At 35.9% G+C, this 21201-nt stretch overlaps 1 protein-coding gene across 1 annotated transcript in view; it reads left to right on the top strand.

Moving 5' to 3' along the window:
* The window catches only part of LOC123550869 (nuclear pore complex protein Nup205-like), a 63393-nt gene that overhangs the window by 3707 nt on the left and 38485 nt on the right, over positions 1-21201 (top strand). Inside the window, exons 2-16 of the mRNA XM_045339324.2 lie at positions 7117-7259; positions 7595-7766; positions 8040-8258; positions 8805-8890; positions 11482-11707; positions 12150-12314; positions 13042-13154; positions 15481-15543; positions 15988-16104; positions 17114-17227; positions 17622-17760; positions 18434-18627; positions 19080-19262; positions 20255-20515; positions 20796-20978. Of these exons, the coding sequence (XP_045195259.2) occupies positions 7117-7259; positions 7595-7766; positions 8040-8258; positions 8805-8890; positions 11482-11707; positions 12150-12314; positions 13042-13154; positions 15481-15543; positions 15988-16104; positions 17114-17227; positions 17622-17760; positions 18434-18627; positions 19080-19262; positions 20255-20515; positions 20796-20978 (2378 nt within the window). The remainder of the gene's footprint in view (positions 1-7116; positions 7260-7594; positions 7767-8039; positions 8259-8804; positions 8891-11481; positions 11708-12149; positions 12315-13041; positions 13155-15480; positions 15544-15987; positions 16105-17113; positions 17228-17621; positions 17761-18433; positions 18628-19079; positions 19263-20254; positions 20516-20795; positions 20979-21201) is intronic.

Here is a 21201-nt window from a genome sequence, read left to right as displayed (position 1 = left end):
TTAAGTCCTGGAGTACCTGGAGAAATATGTTAGACACACAATAATCATAAAAGTAATGACAAAATACTTTTGAAAAAGAAGCTTGATATCTTCTACAAAATAGAACATGAACAGTCAAAGTACATATGATATCGGACAAAAGGTGCTGTTCAATAAAATATAACCTGTCTTGAAAGTTTCTTCTACTTATTATGAATAGTTTGGTATATTTTATTTGATAAACCAAGGTATATGTGGCATAAAAAAACTAAAACAAAAAATCACCTTATGGGTGTGGTTTCAAAAGAGTTGACAAGAACCTTAAAAGAAAATAATATTTTTTTCTACCAACTGGAAATCTTTCTTGCATTATTTTTAAATGTGATGGATAATATTCAGCAATCAAATGAAGTTCTGTATTCACTGCAAATAAAGCATTGCCTGTGAGCACCTGTCCGCTAGGGTGCGCTTTTTGTAAAATAAAAGCAAAATTGAAATTATTTCAATAACATAACTTCTTAAAAATAAAGACACCTAAATGAATATAGAGATTGTAACTCAAATATGAAATTAAAAAAAAGCAATTTTTCCTGACTTCCATGGAAGTAGAAAAAAATGGTGACCCCTGACGTCGACGAAGGTTTTTCAGCTACATCACTTTGCCTCATTCGGCACACTTTGTTATAATCACCTACACATTGCTGTAAGGTGAGATACTCGCTATGCTTGCTATAAAATTAGGCTCTGCCTATCAAATGGGAAAAGCTGTTCTGAACTTCATACGGATTCTTTCTTCTTTCTGCATAAATTTTCATTTTGATATTTAAAATGTTTGGTTTAAATGAACGAGAGCTAATCATTCTTCAGTGTGTCAAGAGACGGACGATGGAGAATAGTGTTAATGAGTTAAAGATAATAGTGATATTCGGGTGCTCAGAATCTAGTCCCAAAATGCACCAGAGGTATTTACATACATACTAATATTTAAAACTGTCCAGTATACCCCCTTTGGTACATACCGACACTCGGCGTTATTCACATCAACAATCATGCGTTTGCTGTAAAATTGTTTCTCTTATACAAATTTCTGAATCTGGGAATGCAAAGTTTCTTTTCAGTTCATGTGTTACAGATAGGTGTTTTTTTTTTAAAGAAATACACATTAATCCTGCGTAACATCATCTCAACCGCATGGCATCAGCGCATTGGGATGATGTTGGTGCAACATCAACTCGGACATGACACTATTCATGCTTCATAGCAAACTTAGAATTTTCTTTTAAAACTTATCATTTTGAAGAGAAAATGGACATCATAATTGATAGGAAACCAATATGAAATTAGCCTGTTAGGTGCTGTTTGAACGACAGAGTTCTCTTGATAAATCAACATCATTGCCCTATAAAAAAATCTAAAGTTGTGTTATTGTAAATTTATGGAAATACATGGTATTACAGATTCTTTTTATGAAGTTTAATGTTCTGTTAAGTTATTAACACTATTGTTTGCATTAATGATAATCCATAATTCGTGAATGTAATATCAGTTTGTTATGATTCTTAGACTACATTAAAATTAAAACTCAGTTTGGCAAAATTTATATTCTAAATAAAAAGAAGTACGTCTACTACAGCACAAAGATTAGGAGAATTAATTAAAAATAAAATATTTCCGTTATATGGTTAATCATATTAATTATGTCATATGATAATAGAAACCAGTTAGATAGAAAATTTTCTCTTTTCGGATGAATGTTTGAAAATAGATATTTCATGTTCTTCTAAATTAATAAACTTTTGTAGTACAGATACTGGAACTTACATAATCATGTTATCCTAAACACAGACTATTGCAATTCTTTTAAATGTCATTATTGTCAAATGACACTCTTTAAGAACAATTTTTGTCCCACTAATTAGCTGTGGTAAACCTCTTGTATGGGAGAATGACAAACAACCATTTACATGTAAAAATCTTATTTCAAATTCATTCTAAGAAGTTCTTGACAAGAATTTTATCCAGAACACAAACACTGTTGGTCAAAATTCAAGAAATCCAATTTAGTTAGCAAACTCCTAACAGTCTAGGGCCTTTTGAATGTGATTAAAGGTAATTTCTTAGCTTTCAGTTTGGGCCTCTCAAGTTAATAGTCAACATTTTTTTCCAAGTGTAACTTTAGTTCTATAAATTAATCGATTTTTAGCTCGACTTTTCGAAGAAAAAGTAGAGCTATTGTACTCGCCCCCGCGTCAGCGTTTGCGTCGTCGTTGCTTAAAGTTTTTGATAAAGTCAAATATCTCTGTTACTATCAAAGCTATTGACTTGAAACTTAAAGTAGTTATTTACTATCAAAGTCTACACCAGGAGAAACAATTCCCATAACTCTGATTTGAATTTTGACAGAATTATGTCCCTTTTTAACTTAGAATTTTTGGTTAAAGTTTTTGATTAAGTCAAATGTCTCTGTTACTATCAAAGCTTTTTACTTGAAACTTAAAATAGTTATTTACTATCAAAGTCTACATCAGGAGAAACAATCCCCATAACTCTGATTTGAATTTTGACAGAATTATGTCCCTTTATAACTTAGAATGTTTGGTTAAAGTTTTTGATAAAGTCAAATATCTCTGTTACTATCAAAGCTATTGACTTGAAACTTAAAATAGTTATTTACTATCAAAGACTACACCAGGAGAAACAATCCCCATAACTCTGATTTGAATTTTGACAGAATTATGTCCCATGTTAACTTAGAATTTTTTGTTAAAATTTTTGATAAAGTCAGATATCTCTGTTACTATCAAAGCTTTTGATTTGAAACTTAAAATACTTATTTACCATCAAAGTCTACACTAGGAGAAACAATCCCCATAACTCTGATTTGAATTTTGACAGAATTATGCCCCTTTTTAACTTAGATTTTTTTTTGTTAAAATTTTTGATAAAGTCAGATATCTCTGTTACTATTAAGGCTTTTGACTTGAAACTCAAAATAGTTATTTACTATCAAAGTCTACACCAGGAGACACAATTCCTATAACTCTGATTTGAATTTTGACAGAGTTATGTCCCTTTTTAACTTGGAATTTTTTTTACTGGCAAAGCTCTAATTCAGGGTCAAGCACTGAGAAAAGTCGAGCGCGCTGTCTTACGGACAGCTCTTGTTTAAGAAAGTAGTTGCTATGTACGTGAAAAGACTGTGGAAGGGAAGGGAAGGGAGAAAAGCAACATAATTATGCTTTTCCTTGTCTTTGAATTTGAACCCCAAAACTTTTGTTCAAAAATGGTTAACTATACACATTAATGATTTCTGCTCAAGTATTTGCAAGATTTGTGATAAATATAAATAAACAGAGCCAAAATCAAAACAAAAAATGAAATGGAAACGAAAAAAAAATCCTCCAGCGGGGTTCGAACTCCCGACCTCAAGCACGTGAAGCGTGTACGCTAACCATTGGACCACAGGGAACTGTGTCTAGAAATGGTGATAAATGGCATATAAATAATTTCGTTACGGCAGCTTATCTGGATTCGTTTTACATGGATATTTTTGTAATTACTGATTTTTCTACATTAAAGAAAAATAAAATGGCGAGGTTTTGTCATTCAAACAGTACTACATTGCAATATTATTCAATATTGGAAACAGTAAGCACTGGACGCTTGAATCAACAATGAAAAAACCCGGATGACACTGATTCCATTAATACTGTGACTTTTCAACTCGTTAGAATACAATAGAATAAGAATAATTTGTTTTCTTTTCCACATATCTATAACAGTAATGCGGCACTGGTAGGTCTGCTTATGATTGTTCATTAGCAACTTTATTTTATCGAATGTCGTCCTGAAAATTATTCACTGCGGACACCGCGGCAGCAGTTCCTGGAATTATGGGTAGAAACAACAACAACAAAAACCGGTGAAGGTATAGAACATATTCCCAAGTCGAACGGTACATAGGTTTACTTTGACATATATACACGTACACGTTATCGGTTTTCCCGTAGGATACGCCGCCTGTTAGGAATGTTGTATTTTGGTGAGAAAATCATCTACCCAGTGTAGGACTCGAACCTACAACCTCCTGCTTGCAAGTCAGGTGCTCTACCAACTGAGCTAACCATGCTCCTGGTTGACCAGAAACCTCGAATCACTCTCAAGAATGCTTGGGCCTAGGATCATGAAAGTTGATAGGGAGGTTGGTCATGACCAGCAGATGACCTTATTGATTTTGAGGTCAGTAGGCCAAAAGTCAAGGGCACAGTGATCCGGAACAGTGAAACCATTTCCAGACTACCATATAACTTGAGAACGCTTGGGCCTAAGATCACAAAACTTATTAGTGATGTGGATCATGACTAGCAGATGGCCACTATTGATTTTGAGGTCAGTAGGTCAAAGGTCAATGTCACAATGACCAGGAACAGTTCAGCTGTGTCCGGACAATAACTTGAGAATGCTTGGGCCTAGGATCACGAAACTTAATAGGGAGGTTCATCATAAACAGCAGATAACTCCTATTGATTTTGAGGTCAAAGGTCAAGGTCACTTTGACCAACAACAGTAGAACCTTTGTGCACATTGACCAAATATTTTCTGTCATTTCATGTTCTACAAGCTCTTGTTTGTTTTATCGCTTGCACATAGGCTGTGTAGATGCAGTATACATTAATCAAACACTCACTGGTAGAGGTGCGCGGTATTACCGGTATACCGGTAACCGTGTTATCATCTTCCCGTGGTACGATACCGCGGTACCATCGGGGAATACCGGTATTTTATCAACATCCCTACTTCTGTTTAGTTTTAATTTACATTGTCTATGTAGCCTTCCGTAACAGCAATTGACACCATGCATGATTTTCCAATTTATATCTCTGGAATTCCCATGCTACTATTATTAGTTTCCAAAAATAACCACCCAGTGGTGCAACATTGAACATGTATGACCGACCGCGTGATCCCCAATCAAAACCTTCGAAAACCTCCAGATTATTCCATATAGATGAATGACGTCATGGGCGCACTTGCTTTTACTTTGAGTCTGGTAAATTCAGCGAGTCCCGGCTTCTTGTTTAAATGATGATAGTTTAAAATATCCCAGTATGTATTTGCACGTATTAAAAAAGAAATAAATAGTATGGAAAATGTTGAGTCTAAATTTATTATTTTTTGCTTGAAAACGATCTGATGAAGCTCTCATAAATGTTACTGGTTTATCAAACGGGTGCACAAATCGAACTTCAAACAAGCGCGACCTATATACATGTGACCCAGTGCTTCCCTAGAGACAATATGGCGTCTTCCGACGAATACACGCTAGTAAAAGTACTAAGGGTCATTAATCTAACTAGTCATTAGTCAAGTTAATATTCCAGATTATTTTTTTCTTTAATGTTAGTCAAGTAACTAGTCTTTGTTGTTGCTCATAATAAATAAAGTATTTCTGCGAGTTTTTCAATATTTTTATGACCACTACCATAGCTGTAAATCTTACGATAAATATGGTGGTATACCGTGGTATATACCGCGGTAATTAGGAAAAAACCGTGGTATACCGTGGTATTTTTTTCAAGGCGGTACCCAGCCCTACTCACTGGAACTGCTACAGTTCATGAAATAATTTCTACAAATGAATTTCAGTTGAATTAGCATAATGAAACCCAGAGACTCTGTATAGAACATTTAAATTGTGATAGAAGAAGGCAAAAATCTGAAGGCAAAGTGTAAAGATTGTAATTCTGAAGTTAGTGCTAGGTTGGTTGTAGGACATTTGCCCCCAAATAAAAAAATGGACTACTGGACATTTGCACCCCCCCCCCCCCAAGTTGAAATGGTTTTAGGACATTTGTGCCCCCCCCCCCCCCCCCCCCCCCACACCCCTCCCCCAAGTTGAAATGGTTGTAGGACATTTGCGCCCTCTTTACCACTACTTGTTGGAGTTTAAGATCTTCTTCAGAAGCTTCACTACTAAGACGAGGTATATGCCAGTCGACGAATTCCGCATTTTTGCTTTTAAAATGCAGTAATCATATTTTGGGGGAACATCCAACGGTTTTATTGATATTTTATTGTTTCTGGAATTATGGTTTATTTTTTACTTTGGAATATTGCAACTACATTGTGTACTAAAATCTCTTACAGTTTTTCTCCAACTGAAATGAAAAACAAAACCTGGTAATTATCAACAACATGAAGCAGACAGTCATGCACATTTTGTCTAGAGACTTACGAGTTCAGTGTCAATTTTTTTTTTAATTAATACCCCTCTTGTACGATACCTCATGTTTTTATTTCGATGTAAATGAGATGTGAAATCAAAATCTGTAGTCCTGTTTGGTGCCATAAAACCTATACTGTGTTGGTGCGCCGTAAAACCCAGATCAAATCAAATTTTTTGGATTTAATAAAACCATTCTATCAAGCATGTTCATAGGGCATGTGTCATACAATGTTGATGGTAATATCTGGTTATAGTCACCTTTCCTTTTCTATAGAAGGAACAAAAATAATAAAGGGAGATGAAAATATTAAAGTGGAATTATGCGCATTTTTCAAGTAAAAATTCAGCTGAAATAGATGTGTATGGAAAAAGGGTGGAGGAAATTATAGCTTTTAACCCAATATACCAAACTCTTCCTGTTACCAGTAAGAAATAATAAGTTTCCAATTATGACCTTTCTTATTTTGACTGGAGCAGTCTTTTTAAGAAAAGTCAAATTGTATGCAGGAGTTGCTTCCCTTCAACTTTAGAAATCTCTACCTGTAGGTAAGGGAGATCATTGGGTAGAAGATTGGAGAAAAAAATCTGTTATTTTATTAATCTGATTTCTTTATTTCTAAAGCATCAACTTCAGATACTTATGCTACATTATCATTAATTTAACACATTTAAATGCACAGCAACTGAAACTTGCTTTTATAAAACATTCACCAAAAACACACTATGTGCAGTAAGGTGCGCATAATGCTACTTTAAGTAACACTGTAGAATGTTATAAATATATAAAATTGATAAGACACTCTTACCTTGTTAGGAGTAACACACTTCATTCCATAGGGGATACTATTACTGGATATTGCTGTAGTGACATCATTCTTGTTATTTTTAAACATGTATTTAATATATTGCAGCGGCAAGAGTATGGAGTCCTTTCAAAGATCTTCAGAATGTTGTGGAAGCTGCAATCCACAAAAGACAGACAGATGCCATACACGACCTCGAAGTTATGTTGAAGAGGCACAAAAATGATTTCCTCACCTTACTCAAAAACATTGTAAGTTTTAAAAAGTAAATGGTGTGGCATTTAATTTTACATCGTATTTGCCTTTGCAGGAGTTTTTCTGAGAGTTTGTAACTTTGAACAAAACACAAGATATAGGTGTCTTTCTGATATTTTCAGTATCTACTGTGGTGAGAGCATGTCATGTACATTGTAAGAAAATGCATGTAGTTGGAAGATGTCAAAATGTTTTTTCTTCCTTCTGGCAGATGATTTATTACGTATGAACACTTTCAGATAACTGTCTGCTATAAAGTCATTTTCTACATTTAATTATTTAGCATTGACAGATTTCATTACAATTAATAGATGACGTTTTCTTTTTTCAGCCTAAGAATGCAACCCATCGTGAAGCAGTGAAAAAGTCAAACACAGTCGGCTTGCCTATTCATGGAGAACAGAGAACACAGACGTTTCCTGACTCCTTTATTGAAGAAGCCATAATCATAAGTGACCTCTTTGATTTGAACGAGTTTGCTGCACTGGAACTTTTAATTGCAGGTGACTGAATAATACAATAACTGAATTTTGCAACTTTTACTCTTTCTGACCATATTTAACAATTTTGTAAATTTGTATTATCAGTATAATTTTGTGTGAAATGAAATTAAATGATTGATGGCACTTTACAATACAATCTTTAGCTGATGTTTGGCAAAGTTTTGAGTCTAGTTCTAATTTTCAATATTTTCCCTATAGCAGAATCAGATAACTTGTACTTTATTATTATTAGTCTAATATCTGACTTATTCATCAAATATGTTCTTTTTCCAGGAGAAGATAACAGGCCAGACTTTCCAGGTTTGACACGAGGACTTGTAGCTGTTCTACTCTACTATGATGGCCGTAGAAGCCTGGTAAATGCACTTAGGACCCTGCTTTTGGCACTTTCTGGACGAACATGGACCCTTGGCCTGTCCCCTGATCTTACATACCTGACCAACAGTTATGTACAAAAATTGGTAGAAGAGAATCTTACAAACAAAATTCTTGGTAAGAATGTAAACATGCTCATTTCATGAGTGTATTGTTATTGCTTCTCAACAAAATGATACAGAGTATGTATTCATTCTAAGCAGATGAATTTTTCTGAACCACAGCTAAGATTATCTATGTGGCTGGCAGTAAGCTTTTTTCATTGAGATATCGAGGGTCAAAATATAGTATAAGGAAAACAGTTGGGGACCATACAAATTTTTCAGGCAAAGCCAGATGCTCAGACCAGTTTCATTGTAGTAGTATATATACAGTATATACAAGGCTCACCAAATAGATGAAAGAAATTGTTGAATAGGACTGCATTTGATCACCAATCAAGCTTTTCCTGCATTTTTGGATCAGAGACACAATCTGATTGCTAGTCACCATGATGATTTCTGGCATAACATTTAACTTTCAAATACACACAATTTGATTTACATGCTTTTAAACTGTCAAATTTATTGGTTAAATTAGGGTTACAATTTGCACAACTTCATGTGCACAGTTGTAAAGAAATTAAAATGATTTGAATTTTACACTGATTCTATTGATTTTCAGATGTGCTGAAGACTATGAACGTTACAACTGAACTGGACAAACTGCAGAATAACAGAGCAATTGGACCTCCCAAACATAAAAAACAGGTACAGGATATAGTGTTTTATTGAATATTGGTGCATGTGTCTATACATGCACTTGTGATAACTTTTGAAAAAATGGATGGATTGAGGTCATGCATTTATTGCTCTGTTTTATAATCAATAGATGCCGGTTGAGGATGAATATTTATCTCACCTGGGCACCAAGTTTTTAAGGTGAGCTATTGTGATCACCCTGTGTCTGTCATCTGTCTTTTTTTCGTCAGCAATTTGAGTGTTAACACTGTAGAGGTCACAATTTTGGCCAAGCCTTAATGAAACTTGGTCAGAATGCTACCCTAAAAAAATCTCGCTCTAGAAAAACTAGGTCACTGAGTCATTTGAAAGGAAAACCTTTTTAACACTCTAGAGGCCACTTTTTAGTTCGACTATTCGAAGAATAGGGGAGCTATCCTACTCGCCCCGGCATGAGCTTGAGCGTTAGCGTGAGCGTCACACAAATGTTAAAGTTTGCGTACCACCCCAAATATTTTCAAAGTCCATTGAGATATTGCTTTCATAATTTGCATACTTGTTTACCATCATGACCCCCGTCTGTAAAAAGGAGGAGGCAACTCTATCAAGCATTTTGACTGAATTATGGCCCCTTTTCGACTTAGAAGAAATGTTAAAGTTTGCGTACCACCCCAAATATTTTCAAAGTCCATTGAGATATTGCTTTCATATTTTGCATACTTGTTTACCATCATGACCACTGTCTGTAAAAAGGAGGAGGCAACTCTATCAAGCATTTTGACTGAATTATGGCCCCTTTTAGACTTAGAATAAATGTTAAAGTTTGCGTACCACCCCAAATATTTTCAAAGTCCATTGAGATATTGCTTTCATATTTTGCATACTTGTTTACCATCATGACCCTAGTCTGTAAAAAGGAGGAGGCAACTCTATCAAGCATTTTGACTGAATTATGGCCCCTTTTAGACTTAGAATAAATGTTAAAGTTTGCGTACCACCCCAAATATTTTCAAAGTCTATTGAGATATTGCTTTCATATTTTGCATACTTGTTTACCATCATGACCCTAGTCTGTAAAAAGGAGGAGGCAACTCTATCAAGCATTTGGACTGAATTATGGCCCCTTTTCGACTTAGAATAAATGTTAAAGTTTGCGTACCACCCCGAATATTTTCAAAGTCCATTGAGATATTGCTTTCATATTTTGCATACTTGTTTACCATCATGACCCTAGTCTGTAAAAAGGAGGAGGCAACTCTATCAAGCATTTTGACTGAATTATGGCCTCTTTTCGACTTGAATATGCTTATTGTAATGTTAAAGTTTTACTCATTGCTTATATTATACTATCATGCACTGAGAATAGTCGAGCGCGCTGTCCACTAACAGCTCTTGTTCTATTTCATCTTCATTTAAATTTGTCAGAATGTTTGTCGCTGGGTCAGTTGAGGCCTTAAACTAGGCCACTAGGTCAAATCGTAGAAAGACTTGTGTTAATACTCCAGAGTTGATTATCAAAGATAGTTGTCTGAATGCTTGTCTCCATTACATATTGGGTAAGTTGAAAATTGGATTACTTGAAGTTAAAAACTAGGTCACAGGGTCAAGTTGCAAGAATTTTTTTTAACATTTTAGAAGCTATATATTCTGTTTAATCTTCAGAAAACTTTGTTAGAAAGAATATCTATAAAATCTAGTTCAAATTGAAAACTGGTTTACTCTGTCACTAGGTCAAATCAGAGATTGTTAACACTCTAGAGGACACATTTTCCATTTGATTTTCATACAAAATTGTCACTTTGTCTCTATGAAATCTAGGTCAAGTTTAAAACTTGGTAACTGGAAGTCTAGATCACTAGGTGAAATAATAGGAAAACCTTAAAAGCACTACAGAGGCCATATTTTCTACTTGATCACCATAAATCTTCATCAGAATGTTTGTCTCTATGAAACTTAGGTCAAGCTTAAAACTAGATTTCTTAAGGTCTTAAACTAGGTCCCTAGGTCAAATCACAGAAAAGTTTAGTTGGTTTAAATATATTTTATTAATCTATATACAGCTACATGAGAAAATATTGTACACAACAAAAATGAAAGGATTAAGCTGAAAGCAAATTAATGATTATTGAAGTTTTTTCCAAATCTTCTAGTTAACACTGTAGAGACCACCTTTTCCACTTGAGCTTTATAAAGTTTTATAAAATCTGTGTCAAGTCGAAAAGAAATGTTCCAGAGGGTCTAGGTTAAATAGAAAAACCTTGTTAACAGTTTAAAGGCTACATTTTCTACTTGCTTTTCATGATACTTGGTCAGAATGTTTGCTTGTTTACACTTGATTACAGATGAATAGATTGAATATAAAAATGAATGTTTCGAAATAATAGCCGTGCCATGAGAAAACCAACATAGTGGGTGTGCGACCAGCATGGATCCAGACCAGCCTGTGCATCCACAGAGTCTGGTCAGGATCCATGCTGTTTGCTTTTAAAGCCTACTGCAATTTGAGAAACCATTAGCGAACAGCATGGATCCTGACCAGACTGTGTGGATGGTCTGGATGCATGCTGGTCGCAAACCCACTATGTTGATTTTCTCATGGCACGGCTCATATATATTTACAGATACAGGACATGTATGAGGAGATTCAGGTTACATGTGCCGAGTGTTTGTTCTGCCTTGCCTGCCAGAAGCCCCTCAGTAGAAACGACACGCTGCAGCTGATCTCTTACCTCAAGAACGACAACTCTTTACAAGCAGATGGTTCTCTTACCCCAGTAACACTATGTGTACTGATGGCGTTGTTGTACTGTTTTGATGTGTCTGTACTTGAGAGGGAGGATGCAGAAGGTCTGTAGTTGTGAGAAATAATTTATAAATTCTTTCTCAAGGAGATCTTCAGATTACATATTAACCTTGAGTCTGCTGGCGGCAAGTTATTCTGCCTTTGCGACCAGTGTAGACCAAGATGAGCCTGCACATCCTTGCACTGTTCACTATTCAGTCAGTAAATTTTCATTGAAAACCCAATAGAATAATTATAATAGTAAGTGGTATTGCCCAGATTGAATGATGGACCAATTTAAGAAATTTTGCAGGATAAAGGTTAAATGGTCTGTGTTCCGTCTTGAGTATACTGTCAGTGCCTTGTCACATAATGACTACACTGTTATATGCTTAGCAGGTCATCTTTAGTGGAAAATGTTAGCTCATTGTTTTCATGCTTTTCTGTATAAGACCACTTACATTCATTTATATACATGTGTTGTATTTTAGTATGTTGCTCTTTCAGAAATCACTGGTTCTATGCCTGTGTTTAGTGATCCTAACTACATCAGTGATGTACACAAGGAATTGAAGGATGGGGCAGAATGGCAGACACCAGAACTTAGAGCGGTTGTACGGTTTGCCTGGGGTGTCATGTTGAGGCAGTTGTCACAGTATCCACTAGCTGCTGGTAGGTTCACTCGCATGATGATAGTTGGTAACTCGGTTATATACATGAACAATTCAGATATTGGTCAACGTACATACAAGAACTTTAAAAGAAAGGTTTCTTATTCAACCTTCAGCCTGCTGGCGGCAAGTGATTCTGTCTTTGTGACCAGTGCAGACCAAGATCATCCTGCACATCTGTGCAATCTGATCATGGTCTGCACTGGTCGCCATTCAGTCAGTAAATTTTTAGTTAACACCACTTTGAATAATAAGTGGTACTGCCCAAATGTAATGATGGACTAGTCCATTGTAATAATTTAGCAGGGTAAAGGTTAACAAGTGAAGTAGACGAAAGTCTGCACCTGAGGTGAATGGAATAATTGCCATGACAGGTGACCTTCCAAACATACAGTGTAGACCTATTCAGCTAGAAACAGTACCAGTTTAAATTATTACTAAACACTGAACAATGTTAGGGATATTAGCCAGGACTGGGATTCAGACCTAGATTGCTAGCAGTGTAGTCCAACTTAGTAACCTCTGTGCTCCTATGAATAGATATTTCTATGTTTTAGATAATATTGCTTTAATATTTACTCTAAATATGTTAGTTGCTTGTACCAGTAATTAAAGCTAACGTACAGGGTCGCTCAAAAGCTCTACAGAGCTTTGTTTATGTTTCATAAAGCAATGGTAAATAAAATTTACCTTTACCTTTTACTTTTACCTTTATGAATGTATGTTAGGTGCTGGGGAGTACTATGAGGAAGACGAGATGTTTATGGATCTAGCTATTGAAGGTCAGGTGTTCAGTTTCCTGCACAAATCTGTGGTCTCTGTGGAAAAACTACACAAAGAGGTTAGTATGATCCATATTGCACTACATATAATTATATACATGCCTCTCTGATAAATGATAAGGTTACTTTATAGTATCTGCTTGAGCTTTTATGTCTGTGTTTATGTCCTGGTTGCTTTTCTCCATGGACAGAATAAATGAATTAGAACATGAATGTAAATTATAATTAGTGATGTGTTTGCCATTAGGTAGTCATGAGCAGACTAATTCAACATATACATATATGTATTAAAGGTTACTTTAGGTACCTACATCTTGTTGGGTCCACCTTGTCTGAATTGCAGTTGGTCAAGGTAACTGGCCAATTGCTATTGTTATTATGTCTCCCGCCCCACAGTGGTGTGGGAGACATGATTTACTCCTGTCTGTGTGTGTCTGTCACAAATCTAAGTCGAACATTTCTCATCCGATCTTCACCAAACTTGAACAAAATGTGTTTGACCATAAGTCCTCGACCAAGTTCGATAACTAGCCAAATTGGCCTAGGCACTTCTGAATTATGGCCTTTGAATTACTGAAAATTGGCTTTTTAGCTCACATGTCACAAAGTGACAAGGTGAGCTTTTGTGATCGCGCAGCATCCGTCGTGCGTCTGTCCGTCCGTGCATAAACTTTTGCTTGTGACCACTCTAGAGGTCACATTTTTCATGGGATCTTTATGAAAGTTGGTCAGAATGTTCATCTTGATGATATCTAGGTCAAATTCGAAACTGAGTCAACTGCAGTCAAAAACTAGGTCAGTAGGTCTAAAAATAGGAAAACTTTGTGACCTCAATAGAGGCCATACTTTACAATGGATCTTCATGAAAGTTAGTCAGAATGTTCACCTTGATGATATCTAGGTCAAGTTCGAAACCGGGTCACGTGCCTTCAAAAACTAGGTCAGTAGGTCAAATAATAAAAAAACCTTGTGACCACCCTAGAGGCCATATTTTTCATGGGATTTGTATGAAAGTTGGTCTGAATGTTCATCTTGATGATATCTAGGTCGAGTTCAAAACTGGGTCAACTTCGGTCAAAAACTAGGTCAGTAGGTCTAAAAATAGAAAAACCTTGTGACCTCTCTAGAGGCCATACTTTTCAACGGATCTTCATGAAAGCAAGTCAGAATGTTCACCTTGATGATATCTAGGTCAAGTTCAAAACTTGGTCACGTCTTTTCAATAACTAGGTCAGTAGGTCAAATAATAAAAAAAACCTTGTGACCTCTCTAGAGGCCATATTTTTCATTGGATCTGTATGAAAGTTGGTCTGAATGTTCATCTTGATGATATCTAGGTCAAGTTCGAAACTGGGTCAACTGCATCAAAAACTAGGTCAGTATGTCTAAAAATCTTGTGACCTCTCTAGAGGCCATACTTTTGAATGGTTCTTCATGAAAATTGGTCAGAATGTTCAACTTGATGATATCTAGGTCAAGTTCGAAACTGGGTCACATGCCATCAATAACTAGGTCAGTAGGTCAAATAATAAAAAACCTTGTGACCTCTCTAGAGGCCATATTTTTCAATGGATCTTCATGAAAATTGTTTAGAATTTTTATCTTGATGATATCTAGGTCAGGTTCAACACTGGGTCACATGAGCTCAAAAATTAGGTCACAATGTCAAATAATAGAAAAAATGACGTCATACTAGGTTTAAAACTGGGTCATTTGTGGACAGGTGAGCGATTCAGGACCATCATGGTCCTCTTGTTTACACTTGTCCGCATGCTAAATGGAACAGTTTTTATCCGATCTTTACCAAACTTGAACCAATTGTTTTTGACCATAACTCCTCGGCCAGGTTCATTAACTAGCCAAATCGTCCCAGGCACTTCAGAATTATGGCCCTTGAATTACCCAAAATCAGCCTTTTTACTCTTCAAAGGTATATTTGTAGTGAGTTAACAGTGTATAAAGACTGACTAGGTAGATGATTAGGCAGTTTTGGGAGACATGCGCTTTTCTCAAAAGCAGCTCTGGTTTTGAATGTTTGTGAAAGATTGGTTGTTATACCAAGCCTGTAGCTGGAAAAGCAATGTGCGAAGTATCAGATAAGATCTTTCTTCACCAGTTGCAGTCTTACCTTGTAATAACTTTTCGGCATAACAGAAATTAAAAAGCATGGCATTTTATAATGAAAAATCCAAACTGCCTGTGGTTAGATTCGAACCTGTGTCTCTAGGGTGATAGTCCAGTGCTCTTACCACTGAGCCGGAGAGTCGACTCCCTGACGGAGTTGTCAGAGATTGCCTTTAAACGTATAGGCTATGCGTAAGTGACCGTAATCACCTAAAGAAATAAACAGTATTTGTATTGTTTATAATACACATGTTATTTCAGGAGTTCCATGTGAGAAGACTTCATGGACTGTTGACAGACTTCATCTATTACATGCCTTTAAAGGTAATTTAACTTTTATAGGAACTCTTACATGGCAGATTTGATATAGTATATTGGGTCTCATTTCATTCATCCTGTACCAGTGTTACCTTAGTGTGATCTGACAATTATCATGAACTTGCTATGAGATAAATTGATTTCGCAGGCATGAAACTCCTTTTGCAAAATTTTGTGGGGATACAAATTTGTCGATTTTTGCTTTTGAAGATAAAACAAAAGTGCATTTTATTTATTCATACAGATTTAATTTTGTTGATTGACACAACAATGAAATCCTCCAAAGTTAGTCTCCTGCCTGTTTCAATACTTCACATTATTGGTCAGAAACTGATTTGCCCTTTTATAAACACATATCATTAGGGATAGTAACTTTCCTTTTATCACTGGTAATTATCTGCTGCATAGCTGTTCATGTCGAAAACAAATAATTATATTACAAAATTTTAGGTAAAAGAGATTCGTAACCGTGGTGACGAGACTGCTCGTATCATGATGGCTCATCTACAAGAAGGTCAGGACCCGCCAGCCAGTCTGAGGAGAGACTTTGAACATCTCTTGTATCTGGTAAAGTTCTACTGCATTTACAGTAAAGCAGAAAGTTGAACATAATAATCATGGTTGCAAATAATTCTTATCCGTATAAAACAGATACCGTAATATAGCTTAGCTCAATAGAGAGAGTGCAGGTGTATGGTCTCATGTTAATGAGTACGATTCCTTGGTGAGGCATATGTTCCCCATGACAACTTGATAAAAAGACATTGTGTCTCATGTCATTTTGTCCTTCACCTCAGATTCATGTGAACAAGTTAGCAGTTACTTGTGGAGAACAGATTACAACTGGTTCAGAATCAGGCTCACAGGTTAACTTTACTTCCCATAATAACAGTACTGAAATATTGTTGAAAAACAGTGCTAAACTCAAATCAGACAGTAATTGAGCAAAATTTGTAATCTTACTGTACATGATACTTATTCTCCTTATATATAGTATTCATTTACAGGGTGGTTTTGTCAGTTTATCCAGGCGAATCGATGATGGAGAACTATTCCACAAATTTGCGTATTGGATGCCCTAGAGTAGTAATATTCTCTGTGTAAATTTGATCAGAAGCATAAATTAAGTTACTGGGTGTTCTTCTGTAGCCCTTGTTACTGTTACAGAGATACTATAGGTAAAAAATGAATTAAGATTGTAGGCTTGACAGGCTGCTGTTCCCTAACTGGAATACTGTTACTATGTAATAAATTAAATGCCAGTACAAACTTAACAGGATATTGTTCCATAAATTATTTATAGTCTACCTCTTAGCTTAATGGGTAAAGAAAAGGAGTATGCATTGAGAAGTAGGAAGTTTGATTCCTGGGCAAGACTATTGTTTTCCGAAAGCTTTTTATGGAAGAGATGATTTATATTCCACTGCTGATTAATTGGGAACGTGTCAGTTACTTGCAGAAAACTGGTCAGTTCAGGTACAGAATCAGTGAGCACTAGTTAGGTTAAATAATGGCTGTTATATTACTGAAATAATGCTGTATAAGGGGATTAACTAAAATCAAAAAAACTTTTCAGATATATGAGTTGTATGAAAAAGACCCCCTCAACCTTGACCTTTCACTAGACTACTGGTGTCCTGAACCTACGAGCCAGCAGGAATCCTTCCATCATAGACCACCTCAAAGACAGGTAGTGTTTTTCACTTTTTTCATCACATTGAGGGGACATGTCAATATGGCTGTTTTACATCTTTCCTCTGTTCACCAGTCTAATTGTACAGTTTTATTGATGAACATGTTAAACTCCCTACACTGTAACTGAATATCACTGAAATGTACTCTTTATGAAATTTACACTCTAAATATGGAAAAGTAAAACATTATGTAAATTATTGAAGTTAACAAGAACAAATATAAGAGCCCTAACTATGCTTTAGAAAGGATATTTTGATTAACTGATGAAAACTATGAATAGATGTTGATTGCATTCATTTACCAGTAAACTTCAGAAATCAGAAAAAGTAATGTACTTAAGTCTTTAAAAATTATGCACAGTTCTTCAAGGTGTAGCTTTATAATTTCAGGTGGCATTATATAAGTTTGTACGAATGGCTGGGGATTTGCTGCCAGCATCACTGTATGTACCCTACATCAAAATGCTGATTGGGCTTGCTTCCACCACACAGTGTGCTCAACACTGCTACTACTTAATCAAAAATAATGGTATGTAGCTTCATTCAAATCTAGCTACAATCAATTTTCTGTAGATATATCTAAATATCTAACATTTCATATGTGTAAGTTATTTTGTGATGAATTTCTGTTTTATTTCCTTTTGCCTTTATTTCAACATTTGTGGGTGCTACCCTGGTTGACTGGTGTAAAATAGTTTGGAATAAGTGTTCATATAAGTAATGAATAACCTTTTCTGATTTTAAGCTGTTTATATTTCTTTGTATCACTTTATGAGTTAGGCCATCCACTTTGTGAGTTATTGTTGGTTTTACCTAAGTTTACACTTATATCAGAAATAATACTAGGCTTGGTATGTGGGATTTTTGTCCTTAACCTTTAGCCTGCTGGCGGCCAGTGTAGACCAAGATCAGCCTGCACATCCATGCAGTCTGATCATGGTCTGCACTCTTCGCTATTCTGTCAGTAAATTTTCAAGTAACATCCCTTCAAATGATAAATGGTACTGCCCAAATTGAATGATGGACCAGTCCATTATAGAAATTTAGCAGGGTAAGGGTTAAAGCATGGCCTGAAGACCAGTCTAAAAGCTCTAAAACCTGACTGGTCTGTCCTAAACAAATAGATCAGTTGCAGAGTCCCATTTTGAGACTATTCTCTGTAAAGTTATGTTTGTAACCTTATAGAACATATTTAATTACAGGTAGCACATCAAGTACAGTATCCTGGGATCACATCTTCACCTCACTGAATCAATACTACAACAGTCTGCGGCGTGAGTCGCCACACTCCAGTGATCCCTCTACCTCATACAGGCTGCACAGCCGAGTGATCACACCACAGGAACTAGAAGGCTTGGTAATGGTTTTACAGCTTGTCAGAAGAGTTTGTGAACAGGTAAGATTTGTAGGACTGGAAATGTTCTTACGGACTTAACCAGTCAGTGTTGCCTTGAAATGGAGGCATATGCTTGAGCTAGTTAAAATCCTTGACTGTCACAGTACAGAGCTTTTAGAACTACAATTGGGTAATCTCCAGCTACACTAAAATCCAGTGGTCATCTTATTCACTGTTTTCTTGAAACCAATCTTTAAAGAAAGATGTCACCAATTGAAAATAATGTATAAAATGAATCATTCAGAAAAAAGTATTGTTTCAAGGTCTACAAATGGACTTTTTATTGATAGTACATATTTGAATTTGAAGTTCTGTTCATCCAACAATTACATAATGATATACAAATGTATGTAACTGTGATAATAAAAAAATGTTAGTTTTTATGACATTGATTATGTACTGGAAAGAAATGTTAGACAGTAGTTGGTATGACCTTTCTTGTATGTTTCTAGAGTGAGAACTGTCGTATAGCAATCTACGAGAATCAGCAATGGTCAGTGGTCATGTTACTGTTTGGACTGGTCAGCTGTAGTGTACCACCACAGATGAAGGCAGAGCTATTAAAGGTGCTAGCATCTCTGGCTAGAACACCTGAGTATGCGGCTACCTTGTGGCAGACACTGGAGGGTTCACAGGTATATCATTGACTTACTTTGTATAAAGAATAATGATTCATTGTTAGAATACATGTTTGATTTTATCAGCAGTTTCTGTTCCCATAAAATGACTCTTCATACATGTAGTTCCGTATTTTGTGTACCCGTTTAGCTCAATAGTGAGAGCACAGTCATAGTGGGGTCATGAATTTGATCCCCTGGTGAGTCGTATGTTCTCCGTGACAATTTGATAAAAGACATTGTGTCCTCCAACCTCTGATTCATGTGGGGAAGTTGGCATTACTAGAGGAGAACAGGTTTGTATTGGTACAGAATCCAGAAACACTGGTTAGGTTGTCTGCCCACCATTACATAACTGAAATACTGTTGAAAAAATGGCTTTGAAACCAAAACAAACAAATTTTGTATAGAGAGGATATTACATTAGTGTCTTTTCATATTGAATTTATTGAAAGAACTGAGTATAATAATGAAATGTGAGGTTAATAGGTTCAGTGAGGAGACAAATGTAATTTTTTCAATTTTTTTTGTAAGCTTTTCCTGCTGAAACAATGTTTTCCTTTGCCTTGTGGCATCAAATTGTGATAAATACAGTGTTTGAGTTATTTAGGTCCTGGTTAATAACTTCTACTTTGCCAACTCCAACAGAATTCCAATCCCTACAGAATAGCAAGGATGTAGCTTTGGTGCAACATTAGACCATTAAATATACATGTGTGTACAATAAAACCAGCCAATGGTGTGATGCAATGTTGCTATTTAAGTCAGGTGGAAATTAAAACAAAATGTCCATTTGGGAAATTAGCTGACTTGTTGTGTTAGGCATACACTGGTTAATACAGATGGCTGTTAAGGCAGATTTAACTGAATGTAAAATGGTTAACGTTTTAGTAATTAAAATTGTGATTCGGACAAATTATAAAAGTGAAAGTGAAATTTAGGAAATGCTTTCAGCATTTTTCTGTTGTCAGAAGAAACTTTGAACTGAACATGAAGGATGATGTTTTCAGGTCCTTGTAACAGTGCAGCAAGGAAGTGGCAAACAGTCTGGTGGTATACAAGTTGAACTTGATGAAGTGGAGTCCAGAAATGAGGAATATCCTATAACCTGTGCCTTCCTTGAGTTTCTAGCAATGTTAACAGACACACCCATACCTGCAGCACTTGGGGCAGGCTCACGAGCACCAGGGTTTGATCCCTACCTACTGTATGTTAGAGATGATGTTTTTCTGAAGTTTGGTGCCAGAGCTTACAAAAATCCAGGAGAAAAGGTAAGTTGTTCTTTGGACTTTGTTTCCATGGCTACATAGAAGGTTTTGTAAAGGGAAAACCCACATACCTCTCAGTTTATTTCAAACAGTAGTTGAAATCTACGTAGAACAGCTAACCTTTAAAGAAATACATGGATCTTATTGAGACTTGAACTGACTGCAGCAAAAAGAATGTTTCAAGTCTGGAACATAAACCAACATTCTGAATAAAACCCCATTTTTTGGTAACAATATAGATCTTGGATTTGTTACAAAATGTTGTATTTTTTGTTTATTACAGTGGGAAGTAGCAGCCTTGTCACTGGGTATTCTCCGTAAGTTATTACAGGACTACGAGATCCAGGGGGAACATTTTACCGACCAAGTGGTGGAAACTGGCACAGGTCAAACAATCGTAGCCAATAAACCTGCAGGATTCACTCTCATGGTGAACATGCTTAGAGATAGTCGACTTTATCAAATGGTAAGTTTGCAATTTACTGATGGGCTCTTCATAATTTACCAAAAATATTATGAAAGATAAAAAGGACTTAATATTATGCATAATGAAATCAATAGTATATATAAAAGATATTTCGTCACCTCTATGATTATTACATTATGTCTGTTTGCTATTAACCCTTAGCCTGCTGGCGGCAAGTGGTTTTGCCTTTGCGACCAGTGCAGACCAAGATCAGCCTGCACAT

Source organism: Mercenaria mercenaria, chromosome 4 (genome assembly GCF_021730395.1).
Source record: "Mercenaria mercenaria strain notata chromosome 4, MADL_Memer_1, whole genome shotgun sequence".
NCBI classification, from domain to species: domain Eukaryota; kingdom Metazoa; phylum Mollusca; class Bivalvia; order Venerida; family Veneridae; genus Mercenaria; species Mercenaria mercenaria.
This window is presented reverse-complemented; position numbering and strand designations above follow the sequence as displayed.